This window comes from Odocoileus virginianus, chromosome 9, assembly GCF_023699985.2.
Source record: "Odocoileus virginianus isolate 20LAN1187 ecotype Illinois chromosome 9, Ovbor_1.2, whole genome shotgun sequence".
In the NCBI taxonomy this organism is placed as follows: Eukaryota; Metazoa; Chordata; class Mammalia; order Artiodactyla; family Cervidae; genus Odocoileus; species Odocoileus virginianus.
Genome location: NC_069682.1, coordinates 74,288,449 through 74,312,241, shown reverse-complemented (window position 1 = coordinate 74,312,241; position 23,793 = coordinate 74,288,449). Strand labels below are relative to the sequence as shown.

At 50.4% G+C, this 23,793-nt stretch overlaps 1 protein-coding gene and 1 non-coding gene across 6 annotated transcripts in view; one reads left to right on the top strand and one right to left on the bottom strand.

Annotated features, from left to right (window-relative positions):
• The window catches only part of ATP9A (ATPase phospholipid transporting 9A (putative)), a 124,083-nt gene that overhangs the window by 36,205 nt on the left and 64,085 nt on the right, over window positions 1–23,793 (top strand). For 4 of the 5 annotated variants that reach the window (XR_011489670.1, XM_020888914.2, XM_070472762.1 and 1 more), the window contains exons 5-9: window positions 13,930–13,988; window positions 15,307–15,358; window positions 17,403–17,497; window positions 18,772–18,852; window positions 19,802–19,877. Coding sequence is in view for 4 of the 5 variants with exons in the window: in XM_020888914.2 (XP_020744573.2) it covers window positions 13,930–13,988; window positions 15,307–15,358; window positions 17,403–17,497; window positions 18,772–18,852; window positions 19,802–19,877 (363 nt within the window). In the remaining variant the exon portion in view is untranslated. The remainder of the gene's footprint in view (window positions 1–13,929; window positions 13,989–15,306; window positions 15,359–17,402; window positions 17,498–18,771; window positions 18,853–19,801; window positions 19,878–23,793) is intronic. The other variant, XM_070472763.1, reaches the window with a different exon arrangement.
• LOC139036906 (U6 spliceosomal RNA) lies at window positions 5,172–5,275 on the bottom strand. Its single transcript, XR_011489760.1, has one exon. It is a non-coding gene; the product is annotated as a U6 spliceosomal RNA (small nuclear RNA).

Below are 23,793 nucleotides of genomic sequence, written 5' to 3'. Positions count from 1 at the left end.
CCTTTTAGTAAGTTCAGAAGTGAAGGGAAACAGATACATGCATGTGTATCCATGAAGGACTATTTTGTGTTTTTATCACATGGCATCTTAAAATGTACTTTTCAATACTATTTTTGGAACTCAAGAAAGTTTGGGAACCAAAACATCAAGTCCTGGATCATGAGACTGTAAGCGATAATATTTACCTACGTCCTGCATCATTTCCTGGTTTATAATAGCAACACTTGTATTAATACTAATTTAGTTAAGTAATTGGGGAAAGAACGTGAAAGTGTTAGTCTCTCAGTCGTGTCTGACTCCTTGTGACCCCATGGACTGTAGCCCACCAGGCTCCTCTGTCCATGGAATTCTCCAGGCAAGAGTACTGGAGTAGGTTGCCATGCCCTCCTCCAGGGGATCTTCCTGATCCAAGGATGGAAACCGTGTCTCTTGCATTGCAGGCTGATTCTTTACCATCTGAACCACTGGGGAAGACCAAATAAGCGGGTAGGGGGGTGGTGATAATTGATGACTAGCAAAATAGTTGGAATAATTATGTGGAAAACTCCTGTTTGCCTTCACCCAGGTTTATCAGTTTTTAACCTCTTGCTTTTTAATACCCTCGCCTCACCCTTTCTAAGTTCTCTGAGAATTACGTTGCAGACATTCTTCTATTATTTTTTTTTTTAAATTCATTGTACTTTGGTTTTTTTTTCATTTATTTTTATTAGTTGGAGGCTAATTACTTTACAGCATTGCAGTGGTTTTTGTCATACATTGAAATGAATTAGCCATGGATTTACATGTATTCTCCATCCCGGTCCCCCCTCCCACCTCCCTCCATACCCGATCCCTCTGGGTCTTCCCAGTGCACCAGGCCCAAGCACTTGTCTCATGCATCCAACCTGGGCTGGTGATCTGTTTCACCCTAGATAATATACATGTTTCGATGCTGTTCTCTTGAAACATCCCACCCTCGCCTTCTCCCGCAGAGTCCACAAGTCTGTTCTATACATCTGAGTCTCTTTTTCTGTTTTGCATATAGGGTTATCGTTACCATCTTTCTAAATTCCATATATATGTGTTAGTATACTGTAATGGTCTTTATCTTTCTGGCTTACTTCGCTCTGTATAATGGGCTCCAGTTTCATCCATCTCATTAGAACTGATTCAAATGAATTCTTTTTAATGGCTGAGTAATATTCCATGGTGTATATGTACCACAGCTTCCTCATCCATTCGTCTGCTGATGGGCATGTAGGTTGCTTCCATGTCCTGGCTATGATAAACAGTGCTGCGATGAACATTGGGGTGCACGTGTCTCTTTCAGATCTGGTTTCCTCGGTGTGTATGCCCAGGAGTGGGATTGCTGGGTCATATGGCAGTTCTATTTCCAGCTTTTTAAGGAATCTCCACACTGTTCTCCATAGCGGCTGTACTAGTTTGCATTCCCACCAACAGTGTAAGAGGGTTCCCTTTTCTCCACACCCTCTCCAGCATTTATTGCTTGTAGACTTTTGGATAGCAGCCATCCTGACTGGCGTGTAATGGTACCTCATTGTGGTTTTGATTTGCATTTCTCTGATAATGAGTGATGTTGAGCATCTTTTCATGTGTTTTTGTGCCATCTGTATGTCTTCCTTGGAGAAATGTCTGTTTAGTTCTTTGGCCCATTTTTTGATTGGGTCATTTAATTTTCTGGAGTTGAGCTGGAGGAGTTGCTTGTGTATTTTTGAGATTAATCCTTTGTCTGTTGCTTCGTTTGCTATTATTTTCTCCCAATCTGAGGGCTGTCTTTTCACCTTGCTTATAGTTTCCTTTGTTGTGCAAAAGCTTTCAAGTTTCATTAGGTCCCATTTGTTTATTTTTGCTTTTGTTTCTAAAACTCTGGGTGGTGGGTCATAGAGGATCCTGCTGTGATTCATGTTGGAGAGTGTTTGCCTATGTTCTCCTCTAGGAGTTTGATAGTCAACCCTTAATGCTGCTGCTCAGTCACTGAGTCATGTTCAGCTCTTTCCCACCCCGTGGACTGTAGCTATAGATTTTCCAGGCAGGAAGATAAGAGTGGGTTGCCATTTCCTTTTCCAGGTAACCCCTAAATGTGTGTGTGTGTTAGTCATTAAGTTGTGTCTGACTCTTTGTGATCTCATGGGCTGTAGCCCATGAGGCTCCTCTGTCCATGGAATTCTCCAGGCAAGAATACGGGAGTGGGTTGCCATGCCCTCCTCCAGGGGATCTTCCCGACCCAGGGATTGAACCCAGGTCTGCTACATTGCGGGCAGATTCTTTACTGTCTGAACCACCAAAATACTTGTGTTTAATTCCTAGTAGGATGTTTCTCTTAAATAACATAGTATGATTACACAATCAGGAAATTTATCATCAATATATTACTGTTAATTTCCTCTCTCTTTCTCACTCAGAATTTGCCATTTGTTCCTTAAATGTTTTTTAATAGTGGTTTTCTTTTTCCTAGTCCGCAGAGCAGTACAGGCTTGCCAGTTGCATTTGACTGCTTCCTTAATCTCCTCTAACTTGGCAGAGAGCCCCAGATTTCTTTGTCGTGACATTGACATTTCTGAAAAGGACTGGCCAGTTTCAGGCCACTTGGTAGTCTGTCCCTCAGTTTGTGTTTGCCCAATGTCTCAAAATTAGATTCAAGATATCGCAGTTATTATCGTTATAAGAATGTCAATGGCACAGACTCTGGGATGTTGCCAAAGTTTTAGAGGCATTATGTTAATCAAATCTAAAGAGTTCTGAACTTGGAGGGAAAAAGTTGATTTTAAACAATTGAACTTAAAACCCTGGAAATCAGGAACTTACCACTGGGAGGAAAAATGGATAGTTTTTTTTTTAATTGCTGCTTCCAAGGGTTTAGATCGTCTTATTTCAATCAAGATGTGTCTAAAACAACACACCAGTAGATCAATTTTTAATATAATTGTCATAGTTTAATAGGAAATATTTGAATCACTTTAATAGTAAAATTAACCTACATGTAGAAATGACCTTTTCTTCATTCTTCAAGGATATTTCAGACTCTGTCACTTCCCAGAGTTTGTGATAGGTTTCTGTATTAGTGAGATAAACATGAGACATTGGGACTTTAAGGAATTAACAGTGCAGCAAAGGTATCCAGACAGGTAATTAGGATGATTATAAAATGTAACTCATAGTTACACTTTAGTGGTACAAGCATTATGGCCCTTCTAGGCAACCACTGTATTTCTGGTCCTGAGCAAAGTGCCCGCTGGTGGAAGAGTTAGTGGTTCCGAGTGTGTGTCCTGCCGGATTCAAGAGTCCTGCTTCCGCCGCCCCTCTGCCGTGGGGGCAGATCCCTTAACCAGTCAGTAAACTGGGGATAATAATAGTGCCGACCTTAGAGAGTTGCCATGAATATAACTCTTCCATGGGAAGAATTTAGCACCGGGCTGGGATTAGGTCTGTGCCCAAGAAAGGTAGCACTCATGGTGTTGTAGCAGGGCTTCCTTAAATACTGGTGGATGACTAAATGCAAGTATGAGCTGGAAGTTATGGGAGATTATGAGAGTGCCTCAGGCAGGAGCTGCTGAGGTCTTCTCAGGAGAGGTGACCTGCATCCTGAGTCCTAGAGGATGAAAGAAGGCAGGACTGGCTTTGTGATTTGCAGCACTGAATGCACAATGAACACAAGGGGCAAGGGGCCCCCATTCAGAAATTGTTCAGAATTTCAAAATGGCCCAGCAGAGCGTTAAACCAAGTCACGGCCGCTTCCGAGTGCATCCCCCTGTGCCGTGACGTGGATCCCATGCCCGGTAAGTGGCCTGGTAAAGAGTTCTTCAGGGGACTTCCCTGGGATCCCGAGGTTAAGAGACCTGCCTTCCAATGCAGGGACTAGGGCTCAATCCCTGGTCAGGGAAAGACGTTCCCACACGCTGCAGGACAGCTCCGTGCATCTGCACAGTTACTGAGCCGGCGCGCCGTGGAGCTTGTGCTCAGCAAGTGGAGAAGCTTGTGAGCCTCAACAAAGACCCAGCATGGCTGGAAGAAAGGAAGAAGAGAGAGTTCTCCAAAGGTCACAGACAGTGGTGGTTAGAAGCGTGGGGGACAGAATTCATGTTCTGCTACATCTTGTTTTTCCCAATTCAGCCTTATTTCCTGAGCGTCTCCTTCCTGGGAAAATAGAAGAAAAGACCATATTGGCCAGTGAAGACCTGAGACTCTGGGCAAGTTCATTGTGTGATCCAGGAATCTGTCATCACGGCATGCAGCAGGGAGAAGGTGGCATTGGAACTGTTAGAAAAATGCTGTCCACAGTGGGAAGCAGGAGAGGAAAATACAAAGAAAGGTTTTTCGACTATAAACCAGCCAGGCGCTGGATAAGGTCTGCTCTGTACTTTTTAAAACAGCCTTACAGAGGTGGGTTTTACAGATGGACAACCGAGGCTCAGAGAAGGACAGCATCGTGGTCTGAGATGATGTAGTAGTTACAGGGTCGAGCTGTGGCGTGAGCCTGGTTGTCTGATGTAACACCTTCGTCTGTGAGTCTGGCCACCACTGGGCCCCGAGCTGAGGCTCAGACTTTCCCGAAGAATTTCTTAATAATTGCCACAGTGTTCAGCTTTAGTACATAGTTTAAAAATGCATTTTTTAAAATTGAGGTTTTAGTTGACTTACAGCATTGTGTTACACTGTGTTCATTTCTGGGGTACAGCAAAGTGATTCAGTTATATATTGAGTTGGCCAAAACATTCGTCTGCATTTTTCTGTGAAATCTTTTTGGCCAACCCCACACACATATATGATGTTGGTTTAGTCACTACATCGTGTCCAACTCTTGTGACCCCCATGGTTCCTCACTAGGTTCTTCTGTCGAAGGGATTTTCCAGGCAAGAATATTAGAGTGATTTCCTTCTCCAGGGATCTTCCCAACCCAGGGATTGAACCCTCATGTCTTGCATCTCCTGCATTGCAGGCAGATTCTTTACCTCTGAGTCATCACGGAAGCCTTTTCAGATTATTTTCCATTACGATTTATTATAGGATATTGAATATACAATATGACAAAACACATTTCTGAGTCCAAAGAAGTTGATCCAGTCTCCTCATTCTGAGGTGGACAAACTGTTAAAAGCCATGTAGGAAGGATGCTTTTATTTTTTTTTTATTTTTATTTTTTTTGGTCTGCAAAAGAACATTTATTTCCAAATAAAAATGTGGAACGCTTCACGAATTTGCGTGTCATCCATGCGCAGGGGCCATGCTAATCTCTGTATCGTTCCAATTTTAGTATATGTGCTGCCGAAGCGAGCACAGGAAGGATGCTTTTAAATAAGTAATCATCCCCTTTCCTCCTACTTGAAATCCACATTTAAACCTGATCAGAAACTTAAGAGAGGTTCTCTGACCTTTATGCGTTTTATGACTTTAATTGTAGAGCTGTCTTTCCAAATTAATAGCATTCAGTGGCCCTGGAAACACTAAAGCCGAAGAAGAGAGGGTCTTGAAGTCGAAGCAGACTCAGCAAAACTTTGTTTTGTTACTTGAAAGATTTGGCTTGGGCCAGGAAATAATAATCAGTAAAGGAATTATTTTTCTTTATCCTTGACTTTGCCCAAACCCCAACTTCATTTCTGAAGGTGGGACCTGCCTTGCTTATCACAGGTGGGGCGTGGGTAACTGTTTTTGCATTTTCACCAGATGAATTCCAGGGGTCTTCATGCCAGGAATGTTTTTCCAGACTAACTTGTGATCAAGGGCTAAATGAAGCAAGTGGATAATTAGCCTTGAAAGAAAGTGCAAACAGAAGCACAATTAACACAATTGCTGGGGCTTCTTTCCTGCTGGGGACATCTGGGCACAGGGTGAACCGTAAGTCACAAGCCAAAGGTCTGTGCAGAGTGGAGGGAATCTGTCTTGTCTTCAGCTTTTTAGGACAGATGTGGTGCAAAGAACGGAACTGGTATCGTCACCCTTCCCCCGTTCTTTCCAGGTTGTTCCTCCATGCTGCTAGTCACGGAGTCATCTCAAGGATCTTGCTTCCATTTGAGAGTGATACATTAAAAAAAATTTAATTCAGAATCCACTACCCCATTATTTAGGACTGCAATGAATATGACTAAAATTTGAGGCATAAAGACACACACGTGTTTCCTTTAGGACCTTGTATTCCAGTGGAGTTCGTCAGGAGAAGATCGGATAGGGCAGGGAACACGGGTTCATTAGTGGCAGTTGTTTAGCTAATAGTTAATGAGCGAAACGGAAACTCTGCATTCTTAAACACAGGTACCATTTACGTTTTCAAAGTATGAACTCTGTTCAGACATGGGATAACACTAAAAAAGCCTTCATGCTTTTTTCAAGAAGAGAATTACAGTGATGGTCTTTTAAAACTTTTTTTATTCAAAATCATTTTAAACTTTATTTTTGAAATTGATGTGTAGTTGATTTCCAGCGTTGTGCCAGCCTCTGCGGTGCAGTAGAGTGACCTGGTCGGACGCATAGACGTCAGCAGAGTGACCTGGCTGGACGCACAGACGTCAGCAGAGTGACCTGGCCGGACGCATAGACGTCAGCAGATGACCTGGCCGGACTCATAGATGTCAGCAGAGTGACCTGGTCGGAACCATAGACGTCAGCAGCTGACCTGGCTGGACGCATAGACGTCAGCAGATGACCTGGTCGGACGCACAGACGTCAGCAGAGTGACCTGGCCAGACGCACAGACATCAGCAGCTGACCTGGCTGGACGCACAGACGTCAGCAGAGTGACCTGGCCGGACGCATAGACGTCAGCAGAGTGACCTGGCCGGACGCATAGACGTCAGCAGATGACCTGGTCGGAACCATAGATGTCAGCAGCTGACCTGGCTGGATGCATAGACGTCAGCAGATGACCTGGTCGGACGCACAGACGTCAGCAGAGTGACCTGGCCGGACGCACAGACATCAGCAGAGTGACCTGGCCAGACGCATAGATGTCAGCAGATGACCTGGCCGGACGCATAGATGTCAGCAGATGACCTGGCCGCACGCATAGACGTCAGCAGCTGACCTGGCCGGACGCACAGACATCAGCAGCTGACCTGGCCGGACGCACAGACGTCAGCAGAGTGACCTGGCCGGACGCATAGACGTCAGCAGAGTGACCTGGCCGGACGCATAGATGTCAGCAGAGTGACCTGGCCGGACGCATAGATGTCAGCAGAGTGACCTGGTCGGACGCATAGACGTCAGCAGATGACCTGGCCGGACGCATAGACGTCAGCAGAGTGACCTGGCCGGACGCACAGACGTCAGCAGAGTGACCTGGCCGGACGCATAGACGTCAGCAGAGTGACCTGGCCGGACGCATAGATGTCAGCAGAGTGACCTGGTCGGAACCATAGACGTCAGCAGCTGACCTGGCTGGATGCATAGACGTCAGCAGATGACCTGGTCGGACGCACAGACGTCAGCAGATGACCTGGCTGGATGCACAGACGTCTCTTTCTCGTGTATTCTCTCTGCTGTGGCTTTTCACAGGACGCTGACTGCAGTTCCCTAAAAGTCTTATTTTACTGAAGTTTAGTTGGTTTACAGTGTTATGTTAATTTCTAGTGTACAGCACAGGGATTCAGTGATACTTGTATATATTCTCTTCCACTGTGGTACAGGTTATTGAATCTGGTTCCTGTGCTGAACACTAGGACCTTATCCATTTTATTCGTAAATAGCTTGCATCTTCTCCGCGATGGTCTTTTGAATATCCCTGCTGCAAAACTACTGCAAAGGTTTTTACTGAGGCTCTCAAATACAGCTCAGTAAGCAAAGCATTTCCCTTCCCAGGCATCTCTCATTAAGATTCAGAGCATTAGCTTTTACAAGTCTTAACTTAAAATAGGTCTTGCCACTTTCCCATACATTTTCTGACAGATACAAAGTTTGTTATTTCAGACTCATAAGATTCCTTTTATTCTTTCAAACTACTCGAAATTCACTTTATTACAAATCACTGGTGAACTGATCTACTGTTGAATCAAAATAAAAAAGCAACCCCGGAAAAAGATCTCGCATGCAAATTGCACTGTTATCTTTCCCAACAGGTATTTACCCCCTGCGGGGGGTGTTGGTCTATTCCATCATTATTGGGCACCAGGAGCAGGGGAGGACCATTTATATATTTATTTTAAAAGCCTCTGTGGAGTATAAACTTGTTAAATTTAAACTCCAGCCTTTCTTTTTAAAGTTCCCGCTAATTTAAACAAAAGCCTCAGGAAGTGGCCCATGGAATTTATAATAATACTCTTCCACCCTTTGCCTGTTTTCACATAACAGTCTTTTCTTCGACTTTGGGCAATGCAAGACAACCTGATTGGAAGATGAAAATATCAACTTTAAACCTGTGAACTCTGCCGGGTCTGCAGAGGCGTTTTCTTGTCAAGCCCAGGAAATGTACACATGCTGTAGAATTTACAACTCATCACTGTCACAGTCAGATTAGAGTTCGAGTTAAAGAGTTATACATTAACCAGGGTTAGTGCATGGAGCTTGCTGCTAGAGACCTACAAAGGCAATTAATGTCCTGCTTGCACAATGAAAAATAGAAGTATAGCTGGAGGTGTTCGGAGGTCAGAAAATTGACCCACACGTACGAGTGCCCTGGAATTTACTCTTTTTTTTTCTTTTTTTTGCGGGCAGTTCTGCAGTTTGACTGAATTGTCATTTGCTTGTTTCGACTCATGGAAAACATCTGGTTTCTCTCTGCAGTGTAGACAAACTGCCCTTATTCTGAAGCTCTCATCCATGAAAAGCATGGTTTGGGCTCAATAGGTTTGCTTATGAAAGGCTTGGGGGTCCATCTCTGCAGAAATAAACAGATCTAGTAATTGGAAGTTTGTTCTCCATTATAAACTCTGACTCAAGAGACGGCTTGGGTGCAGTGTCTAAAGCTGAGCAGGGTGCATTTTTATTTTATGGAAGGCATTTCATGATTTAGGATGTGGCCGGCAGGCAATCTGCCACTTAACCTTTGAAAAATCTCTTACCCAACTTCTGTCGAGTTTCTGCAAAGCTACGTGAAAATGCCAGAGCCAAGAGGTTGGAGGTTGAATGTGACAGGATCCAAAAGAGAAGGGAGGTCTGAGGGGCAAGGTGAGCAGTTCTGTGTCTTCGGCCCCTTGACCAGATCGTCTCCTCACTTTGTGAAGAAGGTGTGAGTGCGTGCGTTCACGCCTGTGCAGGACCAGCTGTGTCATTTGTGGTGCAGAATGAAACTTCAGGGTCCCTTGTTGAGAAGTTATTAAGAATTATAATATGAAAAGAGTAGGCCATTCGCCCAAGGGTGAGGGGATCCATGTGAATACACAGGTCACATGAACCCACAGGGCTGGGCTCCGTCTCTAGAAGCTTTAGGAGTCTGTTGAGAAGACGGGAGAAAAAGGAACAGAAAATAGGAGCCTTGGGAAGTAGGTCTGCTGACTTCCCAGTGGGGTGTTACTAGAGAATTTTCTTCCAGTCGGATCAGGGACTGCAGGGCAGACTCCTCTCTCTCTCAGAACACCTCTTTATTTTTGACTGTGCTGGGTCTCTTGCTGCCCCTGGGCCTTCTCTGGTTGCGGTGCGCAGGCTCCGTGTTGCAGCCACCCCTCTCGTTGCAGAGCGCCGGCTCTAGGGTGGGTGGGCTTCAGCAGCTGTGGCTCCCGGCTCTAGAGCACAGGCTTAGTTGCTCCGGGGCTTGAGCGATCTTCCCGGACCAGGGATCGAACCCGTGTCCCCTGCATGGGCAGGCGGACTCTCCACCACCGAGCCGCCAGGGGAGCCTCAGGCCCTCGTCTCTCTCGAGGTCTGGGTCATCGTCGCTGTCACTGTGCCGTTTTTCAGGCCTTGTTTCCTTTCATCACGAAGATGGGGCGCTCCGTGAGAGTGTGAACGTTTCTGCTCTTCCTTTTTTGCAGGAACGTTGGTAGAACGCTCAGCACAGTGGCTCAGGCACGGTTAGACATCATGTGTTTTGGACCCTTTCCACAGGTTTGAGATTCTTCTCTTTCTGGGGGTTAATCCCAGCCACCGCGTGCTTGGCTCTTCACCGCGGACTCGGGTCCTGTTTCTGTCCTGCCTCAGCGGCGTCTTCTTTGCCACTCGAGCCCTCCTTAGAGAGGGCGTGTCATTCGGATGTTGGATGTGGGCAGCAAAACCCCCATTGATGCTGGAATCGGAGTGTGGGTCTCTGTTTCCCCTTCTCTTTCCTTCCGGCTGCTTTTCCTCCTGTGCTTCTGGTTTTGCCTTTTCTCATCAGAAGGAGCAGGTACACGTGTGTTCTGCATGCAGATGTGAGCTAGACTTTTTGTTTCTAATTTGGAGGATATTGGCTCTACAGTGTTGGTTGGTTTCTGGTGCTCAGTGGCGTGAACCAGCCGTAGGTGTACACACGTCCCCTCCCTCTTGGACCCCCCTCTTCCCCGTGCCCACCATCCCACTGTGTCATCACAGGGCACCTAGCCCAGCGCCCGTGCTGGGCACAGCTCCCACTAGCTGTCCATTTAACACTTGTGAACCACACAGTTTTCATCACCCCAGAACGGCAGCACGACCCGAGATGTCCAAACTTGCTTTCCGGGCCGTGTGTTGGCTCAGCGGAGCCGGTGAGTCTGAGGGTCCCCCGGTGTGGAACCTGAAAAGCTGAGGCTCCTCGCACCGAATACTCACGTGCTAATGAGGGAGCTGGGACTGAGACCCCCCAGGGACCTCTGGGCGGGGGTGCCCCCCCACTGCCCTCCTCCTGACATGGAGCCCGTTACAGCAGGAGGGTTTGTCCGAGGGATCGGGCTGCTGGGGTTGGTCAGAACTGCTCTGCAAGCACAGTGGATTAAAGGGGTTTTTGTTGAGGCAGAGCAGAAGGACAGAGAGCCAGAGTTCAAATTAACCCATCGTAAATCAGAACCCCGCCTGGAAGGGGAAAGTCTGGGCCTGGTCACTTAGACGTTGGAGCTAATTTAATTTATTATATATTTTTTCTTATTGGAGGAGCCCCTCATGTTAACTCTTAAAAAAAAAGAAAAAAGAAAAAATCATCGTGAAGAATTTAGAAAGTACATATGCTAAAGAAAGGGATAAATCTCTTCTGTCTCTAGATTAACCTTTTTAGGATAATGCCCCTGATTTTGTCCTCTGTCTTGCTCACATGCCCATGCACATCCAGATGCAGTTATTATTTAGTAAGACTTATAACAGTGTTCTTAGGGTTGGCCGTTCAGAGAAAACATGTGAGTAGGGCTTGAAGATCAGAACACAGGCTCAGGGATGGTTTGGGTCAGGCCACCAGTGTAAATTCCAGTGAGAACACCAAAGACAATGTGTAAATTTATGTTTGGGAAAGTTGGGGTGAACTCAGGCGAAGGAAAAGCTTACGGGCACCTGGGGCTGGGGGTAGGGGGACGTGCTGAATTTACGATCTTCCCTCCAGGAAGATCCTTGATAAGCTGCTCAGAAAGAGCAGTGTGTCTGTGTGCGGTTTCCCTGTTGCCCCCCCTGCTGGGGCCAGGCGCATTGTTCAGGCAGGAAGAGAATTCTGTGCTTCACACCCCCTGTTCATTCATGCGTTTCTAACGAGCTGACTCTCTGCAAAGATAGTGGCGTCACAGATGCTTAAGGCGAGTGGGTTCCAAGGATGCCCCGGCTCAGGCCATTGGCTTGAGTTCTGCTTTATGAAGGCAAGGCTCTATGGGAGTCTCCCTTTTCGGGAGAGGGAGGGTCTAGCTGGGACCGTCTAACCATCTGGAGGGCCCTCTGCATCGTGCTTTCTAGACGTCATTCGTGTTTGAGAGCTGCCCTTTTAGCACTAGGTCTTCTCACTGTTACCATGACAAAATTTAATTAAGGACAAACATTAGTTAAAGATCAAACCCTGTGGAACCTCTTAGAAAGAACTGTTTCAGTTGAAGTCTTCGGAATGCTTTGAAGCATCTCAGCAGTGATGAATTACTGGAAAGACCCGTGGCATTAAATGATGTGAAAATAAGATCAAATAATCTGAGCTGCGTGCACAAGTTACTGGTGGGTGAATGTGGGGTGTTTGTTGGATGAAGGAGCCCACAGTGGGGGACAGCAGATTCAGGACCCCTGGACTTATTAAACGGGCCTAATAGGAGGTTCGAGGAGCATGAAGATTTTGGTGGTGTTGCTCCCTTGTGTGGGAATCCCGTCCATCACGAGAGTAAAGACCCGCGTCCTCCGAGGGCGTGTTCACAGGGTGCTGGGCCACCTGGTTGCCCGCAGACCTTCGCCTCTGTGCTCCATGTGACGCTTCTGGTCTTGCTAAAGGAGTTCTGGCTTGCGGCCACACACATATGTGTACTGCTCATGCGTCTCTTTTCCCATCTCATGCCTTTTTCCCGATGCTGGTAGCCAGATTCACCTGGTCAGGTCTGACCTCAGCGCTTCTGTACAGTGTTTGTGGACACCTCCCCATGCCCCACCCCATTCACTTATTATGTGTCTGTTGCCTCCTTCCCTGGTGCGAGTCCCATGGAGCCCACCCTTGGAACCTCTGGCCTCCAGCGGGCATTCAGCTGAAGGGGCTTAAATGTGGGGTGAGTCATCACGTGCCTTCAGGGTGCCAGCCACTGTTCTCTGTCCTCCTTCAGAGGAGGAGGTCTCCTTCCTTCCTGCACTCACCTAACTCCTGTCCTTTCACACACTATTTTGCACTCACAGCATCTATCCTGTCTTTCTCGCAGCTCATGGGTTTGCAGACTACAGCTGGTAGGCCAAATTCAGCCCACCACCTTGGCCTGGGAGCCAGGAATGGGTCTTTCCACTTCACACCATAAACGCACAAAAGACTATTGGCCTTTGAGGAGAACAGTTGTTGGGAGACTTGAGTTTGTTTATTGGCTGCAGAACCTAAACTATCTACTGTCCTGCTCTTCCCAGGACACCTTTGTTGACTCCTGCATGAAACTGTGACTTTTTTAGGATGAGGGGACTGTCTTCTTTGAATTCCTAGACCATGGCACTTCAGTGAATGTTTTTTGAGTTGAACTGAATTTCCTGTTTTTTCTTCCTTCCTCTGAAGTCAGGTGGGGCTGTGCCTCTTGCTGCTGGCCTGTTCTGTGAGACTGGGGGCAGATGGGGCCTCTCTGAGCCCACTTCCCTTGTCTGAAAGCTAGAGATAGTATCTTTTCTGATGGCCATTGAGAGGAGGAAGTGAAGCCATCAGGATGTCAATGTGTATACAGCGCTTAGCATGGAGTCCGTGTTTAATATAGGCTGTGATTATTTATCCAGATAAGCATCCGGCCAGGGTTGTGTGGTCTGATTATAATCATATAAAACAGTTGTTGTTTAGTCACTAAGTCATGTCTGACTCTGCGACCCCGTGGACTGTAGCCCACCAGGCTCCTCTGTCCATGGGATTCTCCAGCCAAGAGTACTGGAGTGGGTCATTCCCTTCTCCAGGGGATCTTCCTGACCCAGGGATGGAAGCAGGGTCTCCGGCATTGCGGGCAGACTCTTTGCTGGCCGAGCCACCAGTGACGCCCATATGAACCACACTGCATAGCAATTGTGAATTTTAAAAAGTCACTTTGGGTTTGCTTCTTTCTTTTTGGTGGTGCTGAGAATTCAGTGTTGATCTTCTGACCATGGATCTGACCTTGAATTTTCTTCCCCATTTCTGTGTGTGTGTGTGTGTGTGTGAGGCTGAATGAATCTTTTATAGTCCCGGTTTAGAATAGCCTCTAAGGCGCATTAGGACAGAAGATCTGACTTGAGGCCTGTGAATCCTTCCAGGGCTCGCAGATGTGCGGCTCAGGTTTTGAACTGGCCTCTGCGGTAGACGAACCTTTTCTCAGAGAGGCAGGAGACGCCGCAGCCGCTGGGTTTGGGAGGCACATCCTTCAGGCTGTGCAGGCTGGCGGACGCCCTGTAGAGACACGAGGACTTGGAAGGAATTCAGACGTGATGTATCGTGGGCCTGTTTCTTTGCAGGGACGGTGAAGGTGAAGAGCTCCGGCATCCAGGTGGGAGACCTCATCATCGTGGAGAAGGTGAGAGCGGAGTCTCGCGGCTCGTGACGGCCGCTGCGTGGGTGCGCATGCGCGGGGCGTGGTCACACCCAGGTCACTTCACGCGTGACCACGCCCCGCGCATGCACACCCACTTCACGAATCCCGCCATGCGATTCCTGTATCTGGCCATAACTTCCTGGGTTCCACCCGGCACCTTTGCCTGGGAGAAACATGAAACACAGACACAAAATATTGTTTCAAGGTTTCTGTGCTGCTTAGCGAGAAATCCCGCTTACAAACGCGAAGAGTATACGCTCTGATTTCCCGTTTGATGTATTCCTTGTTTGGGAGTCTTTTTAACTCATCATAAAGTTTTTTCCTAGAGGTCTGCTGGCTGTATCAGCACTTAAAAATATTTGTCATTCGCCTGTTGAAGAATTTTAGGTTGCGTATTTTTGACTTAAACATTGTGCTGTCCTGTCATTTTATGGGGAGTAGGCGTTAAGTGAAACATGAGAACAGTAAGAAGGCCACAAATGCATTTTTTAAAGTAGCACTGTTCTGTTACTCCAGCCAAGGCTCACATCTCCTGGTACTGCGTACACTGGGAGGTGTTGGATTCAGGGGTGGCCCTGGAGAGTCTTGGAGTCACACGTGCTTAGAAAAGAATTGCATCTCAACTCGTTTCTGAAGGAAGTGAACTCTGCTCTTTTAAAAGGATTAAATCTAAGAACTCACAGTTGATTTGAGGCAAAGCAAAGCTCTCCTGAGTGGCAGCTGCGAAGACCCTCGCAGACCTCGTTCTGCTCTGACACACTTTCCTGTTCACAATTACACAAGGGCTGCTGTGGGCTGTCCCTCTTTTTTTTGAGAGTGGCGTTTTTTTTGCTTCTTCCTACTTGACTTCCTTATTTAAATCCCGCTCAAAGCCAAACATCAAGCCAGAAAACTGGTAGAAGCAGAAAGCATGAGCCCAGCGTATGTCTGTCTTTAGTTTCAGCAGACAGCCTGGATGAGAGCCAGCTCGGGGAGCAGGCTTCGGGCCCCCTGGTCTGCGGGCTGCAGTTGCAGGAGGTAATGGTTGGATTCGCCAGAAAACGGGAAGCTTTCTTTCTGAGATAAGATTTCAATAGGGGATTAGCAGTGTAACAGCAGCAGCGCAAGATTTTTCAGATTCAAAAACAGGATAAATCCCCAGGTCTGTCTCCAACAAAGACAGACACTTAAAAGAGGCTGTGGGTTTTGGTTGCCGCCCCCCCCCCCACCCCCACTCCCCACCGAGGGGACCCGGGGTAGGGGGGCGAGAATCCCCCACCCAGGGGCACTCACAGTAACAGTCTTTCTGTTCATAACACAGAACCAGCGGGTCCCTGCTGACATGATCTTCCTGAGGACATCAGAAAAAAACGGTAAGCATCTGGGATCAATTTTGAAAATAGCCATTAACCTTTCAGTGGTGATTTGGCAAAATAATCATTTGAAAATGTAAGAAGTGGATGATCATTTTGGAACCATGGAGGCACACCAAAAATTTCATAGAGCAGTCTTTAAAAAAAAATGGGGCGGGGACGAGGGGGCTTGGTCAACAGGTTCTGATCACGACAGAGGAAGTGGGATCTGTGCCGAGTCACTGCTGGGGGATCACACGTGGTGGCTGGGCGTTTTCCCCCACTGGGCTGCGTTCAGCTCAACCTCAGGAGTTGGTGGGATGGGGAAGTGTGTCGAACACACAGAAGCCAACAGCAACAGACTCTCTTCTGAGAAGATGCTGGGACGTGTGTCCCGAGGTGGGGCAGGAGAGAGCAGGGTGGCCTTTCTCCCAACCTCGGCTCCTGAGTGGTGGGACCACGGGCGCGCCTGCCCGTCCGTTTATTTATTGTTACAGCCCGTTTGCCTGAATGAACCTCTCCAGTCTCCTATAAGACCCTACTTGTCACAGTTACCATTGTCTCTCTGTGAGCCAGGAGGGTTGGTTCCAGGAACCCCCTATGGGTACCAAATCCACAGATCCTCACGTCCCTCATATGAAATGATGCCGGACCCTCAGCCGGCACAGGTCCTGCGTCCCCAGCAGGGTTGGAGGCCCGGCTGTATTCCCCAGGGTGGCTGCACCCTCTGCTGCCTGCCCACCTCATCAGTTGATTCAAATCTCCTTTTCATTTTTGTTATTTAAGCTGTTCTTAGGACACAAGGCCATTTTTCTCTTGCCTAGCAGGCAGAAGCAGAGACCTTTGAATCTCAGAAAAATCCACGTTTATATTCTTTTGAGCTTGCTGCAGCCTCGTTCTGTAATGAATTGGGTAAAAGTGAGGCTGAGGTTTCATATTTAATTTGCTGTTTTTCAGTCACGCAGTCACGTCTGACTCTGTGACTCCATGGACTGCGGCATGCCAGGCTTCCCTGTCCTTCACTGTCTCCCGGGGTTTGCTCAAACTCATGTCCATCCAACCATCTCATGTCGGTTGTTGCCCGCTTCACCTCCTGCCCTCGGTCTTTTCCAGCCTCAGGGTATTTTCCAGTGAGTTGGCTCTTTGCATCAAGTATACTATGCAAAGTATACTAATGATACATTAAATCATCCAAAGAGGGTAGAATGTACTCCATTAAAACAGTCTTTTAAACACGACAGCTTTGTCCTCAGATTGGTCCTTGTGTCCTTGTCAGTGAAAATGGATTAGGATCCCAGAGTGTTCTTTCTTTTCCCCAAAAACAAAACCAGAAGATGGACTGGAAGGGGTCTTCCTGAAAGTTCTCATAAGTTAACTGCAGTGTCAGGATATTCGGTGGATCCTCTGATGAAACATGGAGCTGACTGACTGCTCAGACATGCACACATCAGGCTGCAGCTGGCATCCGTCACGCGTGCAGGTGGATAGTCACGGCCGACGGTTCCGTGGTCCTTCCCAGGTCTGAGCAGTTTGCATGAAGCAGCTCTCTAGTCCTCATAGTGTGAGTTGGCGCTCTGATAGCCTCAGTTGTGCACGTGAGGAGACTGAGGCCCAGAGGGAAGTGGCTGCCTCAAGTTGCACAGCTAGTGAGCCATGGAGCCTGGAACCCAGGAGCTTCGGTTCCTGGGAAGGTGCTTGTAACGCCTGCACCTCATAGACGTGAATGCTGGTGAGCCTGTGCCAGCCGCTGTCTGGGGGTACGATCACCCCTGCTGAATCCTCTGCAGCTGGCTTGAGAGGTCTGCGTTTCTCCCCAGTTTACAGACATGACATGCTGAGGCTTAGCACGGTCAGGAGCCCAGCCCCGGCTCCTGCTGTGAGTGGACAAGCGGGGATTTAAACCCAGAGCTGCTGGCGAAAGCGGGAAGTCGGGTATCACTTCTTCCCTCTTGGCCGTTGGCCGGCCGTCCTGACACGGACCAAAGCAGGAGCTGTCAGCGCCCCCACAGCCCGGGGGGGTCCTGACCCGCAGGTGCACAGAGGGTGCCCCCTTTTCCCTCCACAGGGTCCTGCTTCCTGCGGACGGATCAGCTGGACGGGGAGACAGACTGGAAGCTTCGCCTTCCCGTGGCCTGCACGCAGAGGCTGCCCACCGCCGCCGTGAGTAGCTTTCCCTGCAGAAGCCCCCACCCCCATGGCCGTGTCCCCGCGGGGCTCTGACCCCCACCTCGCGCAGGCCACACGGAGGCTGCCCGCTGTGAGATGGGGCTGCGGGGGCCGCGGGGCCTCGGGTGCTCGCTAGTTCCGGGCCGTGCGGCCTTGTGAACCCCAATCTGGCCGATGGGGTTGATGGTCTCTGGCAGGCAGCTCCAGCCCTTAAGAAGCCTTGGCGGAGCACCTGGTGTGAAATTAAAAGGCAACGCAGGGCACACGCTCCTCTGCTCAGGCTCTCCGAAGGCGTCGCGGTCACTGGGACTCGGTCCTGCGGCTCTTACCTCTCTGCGGAGGCCCTGCCCTGTTCTGGAAGCCCTCAGACAGGCCAGCGAGAGGACTGTCTCTGACGGACTTCCCTCCCGTCCCGTCCCCGCGCCCGCCGGCGCCAGCTCCGCCTTCTGACCCCGGCCCTTGCCCTTCCCCTCCAGGAGCAGGCAGGCCCGCCCCTGCCCCGTGTGCGCCAGTCCCCGGGGCTCCGTTTGCTGTGGAAACCTCATGTCTTTATTTGCGTCTGGCTGGGCCGGGCCGTGGTTTCTCTGCAGGCTCTCTGCAGTCGCGGCGAGCGGGGGCAGCTCTCTGCAGGACGCGGCTTCCATCGGGGTGGCTTCTGTTCTTGGGGAGCCCGGGCTCGAGAGGACGGCCCGGCAGTTGTGGCGTGTTCACTTAGTCGCCCCAAGTGAGGCACGTGGGGTGTTCCCGGACCAGGGGTTGAACCCATGACCCCTGCATTGGCCGGTGGCTTCTTAGCCACTGGACCACCAGGGAAGTCAGTCCTCTTTCCTATATTTTGATCGCAGCCACCCTAACGGGTGTGAGGCGTTCTTGCACACTTGTTCACCTCTCTGCCCTTTCCGAGGCTCTGCACACAGTCAGCGCTCTATGGCCCTTTGTTGCTGAGCGAGGGTTTCGGCGAGTTTGAATGACTCTTGTAAACGAGAGTGTCGTGGAGGGGGAGGGATGTGTGCCATCAATCAGTTCTGGAAAAGCCGGGTAAACACAGACGCTCCCCTTTGGGCTTCCAGGTGTTTGGGGATCTTGCAGGTAGAGGCTCCCAGACTAACTTGCTGGAAGGTTTCCCTCTTTTTTCCACCTGCCCCGTGGTTTTGAGGGCCTGTTTGGAAAGTACAGTTGCTTCTGAAAAACAGCGGATGCTTCCCCAAATCCCTTTTAATCATGTGCTGACTTTGTTTTACCTCCAAAACGTCACCCCCGTGGGACAGGACCTTCTTCAGATTCGCTCATATGTGTATGCGGAAGAGCCAAACATCGACATTCACAACTTCGTGGGGACCTTCACCCGAGTGAGTAAGCCTCGAGGGGTGCAGGGTCCTGTCTGGGGGGCGCATGACCGGGGTTCGGGCCCGCTTCCCAGTGCCGGCAGGGCTTTGTCGGGGGGTAGCTCTGTGTGACGTGGAGGTGATGTCCCCATCAGAAGACTCCACCTTGAAAACTGCTTCTCAGTAAAAGCGACACAACTGGAAATTTCTTCAGCCTCCCGACAGCTTTTGTCACCTGACTACTTAGAGCCAAGTGTTCTTGTAATTAATGTTACTCTGTCTTTTTCACGTGAGCCCATTCGTTGCTATTGTTCATCACTCAGTCATTTCTGACTCTTTGGGACGCCATAGGCTGCAGCACGCCAGACTTCCCTGTCTGTCACCATCTCCCGGAATTCGCTCAAACTCATGTCCATTGAGTCGGTGATGCTATCCAGCCATCTTATCCTCTATCGTCCCCTCCTCCTCCGGCCTTCAATCTTTCCCAGCATCAGGGTCTTTTCCAATGAGTGTCCTCCAAGTCCTGTCCACCATGGTTATAACTTTTAAACCATATCCCAACCTTTCAGAATAGAAATTAAATTTGGATTTGAATTATTTTAGGCATCTGAGATGATAGGTTTGTGGAACCCATAATGAATTGTTCCTGCGCTTGTTCTAGAAGCCCTCAGACAGGCCATCAAAGGGCTGTTTCTGATGGATTTCCCTCTCCATTATCATTCCCAACTTGTGAAATGTTTCTCCAGTGCTGGAAGCCTGCATTTCTTAAATCACGAACCACTGTTTTCAAGTATTTCTGTGGGGCGGAAGCACCAAGGATAAGGGTTTATGATCCTTGTCTCCCAGCGGGGCTGTTGGCTTCCAAATTCGGGGGTCATCCTCTCTTCCTCTTGTGCAAAGAGCAGGCTGGAGACGGCAGCGGGCTCTGTGCGGACCTGGGTGGGTCAGCCTGTGTCCGTCTGCTCTTTTGCAGGAGGACAGTGACCCCCCGATCAGCGAGAGCCTGAGCATAGAGAACGCACTCTGGGCTGGCACAGTCACCGCGTCAGGTATGTGCCCTCACGGAGGAATGTGTTAGCAATTTGAAGAGGAAAGCAAATCCTTCGGTATAATGAGAATAATCATCTGTCAGTGGGGAAAATGAGCTGTCAGTCAAATGGCGTTTTCCACTGGCTCCTGCACCCCCGGGGAGTGCAATGGCCATCTAATTGGCCCCCGGTGCTTGGTGGCGTCTGAGAGGAGTCCGCCCTGGCCTGTGGACTCAGCCACAGCGTCCGCGCTGGGAATAGCCCCTAATTGCCACGTGAGATTGACATCCTAATCTGAACCAGAAAGTGGGTCAGCCTGGATGTCCGGGCTCTTGCATCTCTGAGGGCCCCTCAGCTGGTCCTGATGGTGCCCTGGTGTTGGAGACTCCAAGGTGATGTAGAAATTGTCTGGTCGTCTGGACCCCAGAACAGAGTTTGCAGGACGACCTGTTGAGGAGCGGGAAGAAGAGGTTGGGACACTGGGGTGCAGCTGAGCGGAAGGGCTCCAGGGGCTGAGCGTGCCTGGGGCAGCTGGAGTGATGGCGGTGGGACCGCCCGTCTGTCGGCACCTGCTGTGTGTCATGTGGTTCTCCTAACCCTCCCAGCCGTACCCTGCGGGCAGGTGCTGGCTTCGCCCCGGTGCTGCAGACAGGGAAACTGAGGGTCGGTGAGGCTAAGTAACTTGCCCAAGGTCACACAGCATGACTTGAGCCCAGGCGTTTTGCCCCAGAAGCAGAACTCTGTTCCCCTGTTATCACTATATTATATATGTTATTGGGTTGGCCAAAGAGTTTGTTTGGGTTTTTCTGTAACATCTTATGAAGAACCCAAACAAACTTTTTGGCCAACCCAATATGTAATAGTATATACTGTTATTAACATGTAATTCCACTACTGGCAACTTTCTGTCTTTACTGTGGGAGACGTCCGCTGCCCGCGCCACTCCCGCGCCCAGCCGTTGCCTCTGCCTGCTGCCGCTCTGTGGCTCTTCGGTACTGCAGGTGTGGTCAGGATGCTCTCTGACAAGGAGCGGGACCTGCACAGCCTCTGCCCGGGCTGCCATCCACAGACTCAGGACCCGTGGGCAGAGATGGGCGCAGCTCCTCAGCCTTAATTTCAGAGATTGGCACTGAGAAGGCTTATTTGTCAGGCCCTGTTGTGTACAGAGTGTTTTATCTTCCATTCTCTTGTTTTGATCGCACAACATTAAGTGAGGACACTTGGTGGAATAAAGAACTGAGTCTCAGAGAGGTCAGGCGCCTTGCCTAAGGTCGCACAGCCTTGGAGAGGTCATCTCCTGGGAGGAGGAGAAGGGAAGGCGCAGTGAGACCTTGAAGATGGAAGAAAGATTTCACGCAGTCCTCAGAAATGCGCTGTGACGTTAAAACACGCGTTTCCCCACTTGTGGGAATTCCTTGTGTTTGGTGAGGTGGGACGAGAGAGAGCCGTGACCCCCAATCCAGAAGCAGTGCCTGCCACACCCTGCAGTGGACGTCTGCTTTGCAGTGGGTCTGAGGAGCTGGGCGGTGACCGTTGCTTTAGCGGGCCTTGGCTTCTCCCCGGGTGGATGTCTGACCACACTCTGGTTCTAATGTAAACACGGAGTTAAATGCAAGCCATTCCCTCCTTCTGGTGCTCAACTCCAGAAGCAGCCCTCGAGAGAAATCTTGATTATTTGAGATTTCACTTCTGTGTTCCCTTCAGAATCTAATTCCCGTGTCTTGGTCACTGCACCATTATCAGTTGGATATTTAAAGAATAAAAAAGCTTGCCAGGCAGTGCTAAGGGTCCAGCTGCACTGGCTGGCATCAGTCTGCAGAGGATACAGTTGCCATGGTAACTGGGCTGCTAGGCTGAGGAGTCACTGGGGTGATGATAGGCAGGGGAGGCTGGTGGGGCTTGGTAGAAGCGGAGCCTGGGCGTTGCGGATCCCGGTTCTTCTCAGACTCCGTGGAAAGGGACACCCCCAGAGTGCAGCGCGTCAGTCGGCGGCCCTGCTGGGGCTGAACTGTGACCAGCATGCAGGTTACACCACGCGGGTCTGATAATGCCCACTGGTCTGTTCCCTGTTCCTCAGGGCTCGTCCCGGAATCACAGACTCGTGTCAGAGCAGCGTCTGGTTGCTGTAAATGTGTCGAATCCTCCCTTTCTGGGGCTCACCCTCTCTCTCATCTCAGACGGGGTCAGAAGTCCCTGGCAGCACACTGCAGTGGAGGGTCTCAGGGGCTGGGGGAAACACCTGGCTGGTTGGAGACCCTGGCGGGCAGGATGGAGTGGACACCACAGTGGGCAGGCGGCTGAGGGCGGGGCCGAGTGAGGGGAGCCGCCGGGAATGTAGCCTCAGAAGTGGGGTTGTGGTCTGGGGGAGCGGAGGGGCACAGGGCAGGGGGTCTTAAGGGCTGAGTGGGGACCATGATGAGCAGAAAGCGGGAGCCTGGCCAAACGGGGTGGCTGAGCTTAGCACCCGCTGGAGATGCAGTGAGGACTGCAGACCCAGTGGCCTCAGATCTTCCAGTTTTCCAGAAGAAGCCAGAAATCTCTACTTATGTATATACATATATATAGTTAATATGAAAGCTCCTGTATTTAAAAGTTGGCAACTACTTCAGAACCTTTAGGGACTTCCGTGGTAGTCCAGCGGTTAAGAATCCACCTGCAAATGCAGGGAATGTGGGTTCAGTTCCTGGTCTGAGAAGGTTCCGTGTCCCGTGGGACAACTAAGCCTGTGCACCACAACTTAGTAGCCACACCGCCCCCTACTCACTTGCTGCAGCTTGAGAAAGCCCACCCGCGACAGTGAAGACCCCGCACAGCCGGAAGTTAAACAAAGCTTTCGAGCCCTGGGCAGACCAGATGAGCGCGGCTCTGTGGACTGGCGCTGGCGTGCTCTGGCGGGGTGGCTGAGGCTGGGGTCTGCTTCTCCCGGAGACAGTTTCGGTCCTGGGCACAGCGGGGTGTGGGGGAGAGGGCATCTCCAGCAGCCTTTGAAGGCACCAGGATTGGCCAGTACTAGATGGGGACGCTGTCCTCGGCGGCCCCTGTTATTAGGACTTGCTAGAACCCTGGGCGCTGGGGGTTGAGACCAACCCATGTCTGCCCTGCGGTGAGAGTCGTGGGCGCACGGCCACCCCTGCGTGGCCCAAGCTCAGCTCCCCCCGTCTGCGGGGGTCTGCCTGCACTCGCTGGGGCCTGCCGTCTGCCTGGGAGCGGGCAGGCTGTCTCCCCAGCCCTCCGCCTGCCGAGCGCCTCCCTGGAAGGGAACTGCACTGTGCAGAAGACTGTGCATCGACTCAGGGGGCCCTGGGTGTCTCGCCTGGGGTGTCTGCCGAGAGACTCGGCCGGCACTCCATCGGGGCTGCGCTCCTTTGGCGACTCTGACTCTCCGGGAGGTTGGGGTGCGCCCCCTGCCGGCGCTGTGCCAAGAGCCGAGGGGCCGGGGGGAGGGGCTCACGGACTCCTTTATCGGGGCCAGGCTGTTTGTGTCCTGGGGTCTTCCTGAGTGCTTGGCGGGGCTGCCCCTTCTCCTGTTTCGGGTTCCAGCTTAGATGTCCTCCACTCTGAGCCCGCGTCCCTGGTCGCCGGCGCTCACTGGCCCCTCCCAGCCCCTCCCGTCGGTTTCTCTCCTGGGTCCGTCGGGGCGCCCACCAGCCCCGTGCCGACTGCGGTGCTGCTGCCCTTGACTCTGCACCTGCCCCGCTGTGCGGAGCATTTCCCTGGCGCATCCTGAAAAGGGGAGACAGAGGTGCGTTTCTGACAGGTAATGCCAGTTTCCCGCCCCAGGTAGGCTGTTCCAGCAGACGCCCTGGCCAGCAGCGTGTGTGCCAGTCCACGTCCCCACCTCTTGGCTCACGCTGCTGTTCCCATGCTTCTGAATTTTTATTACGAGGATGGGAATAAGAATTTCCCAGTTTCTTTGGTTTTTGAGTAGGGTAAGCAT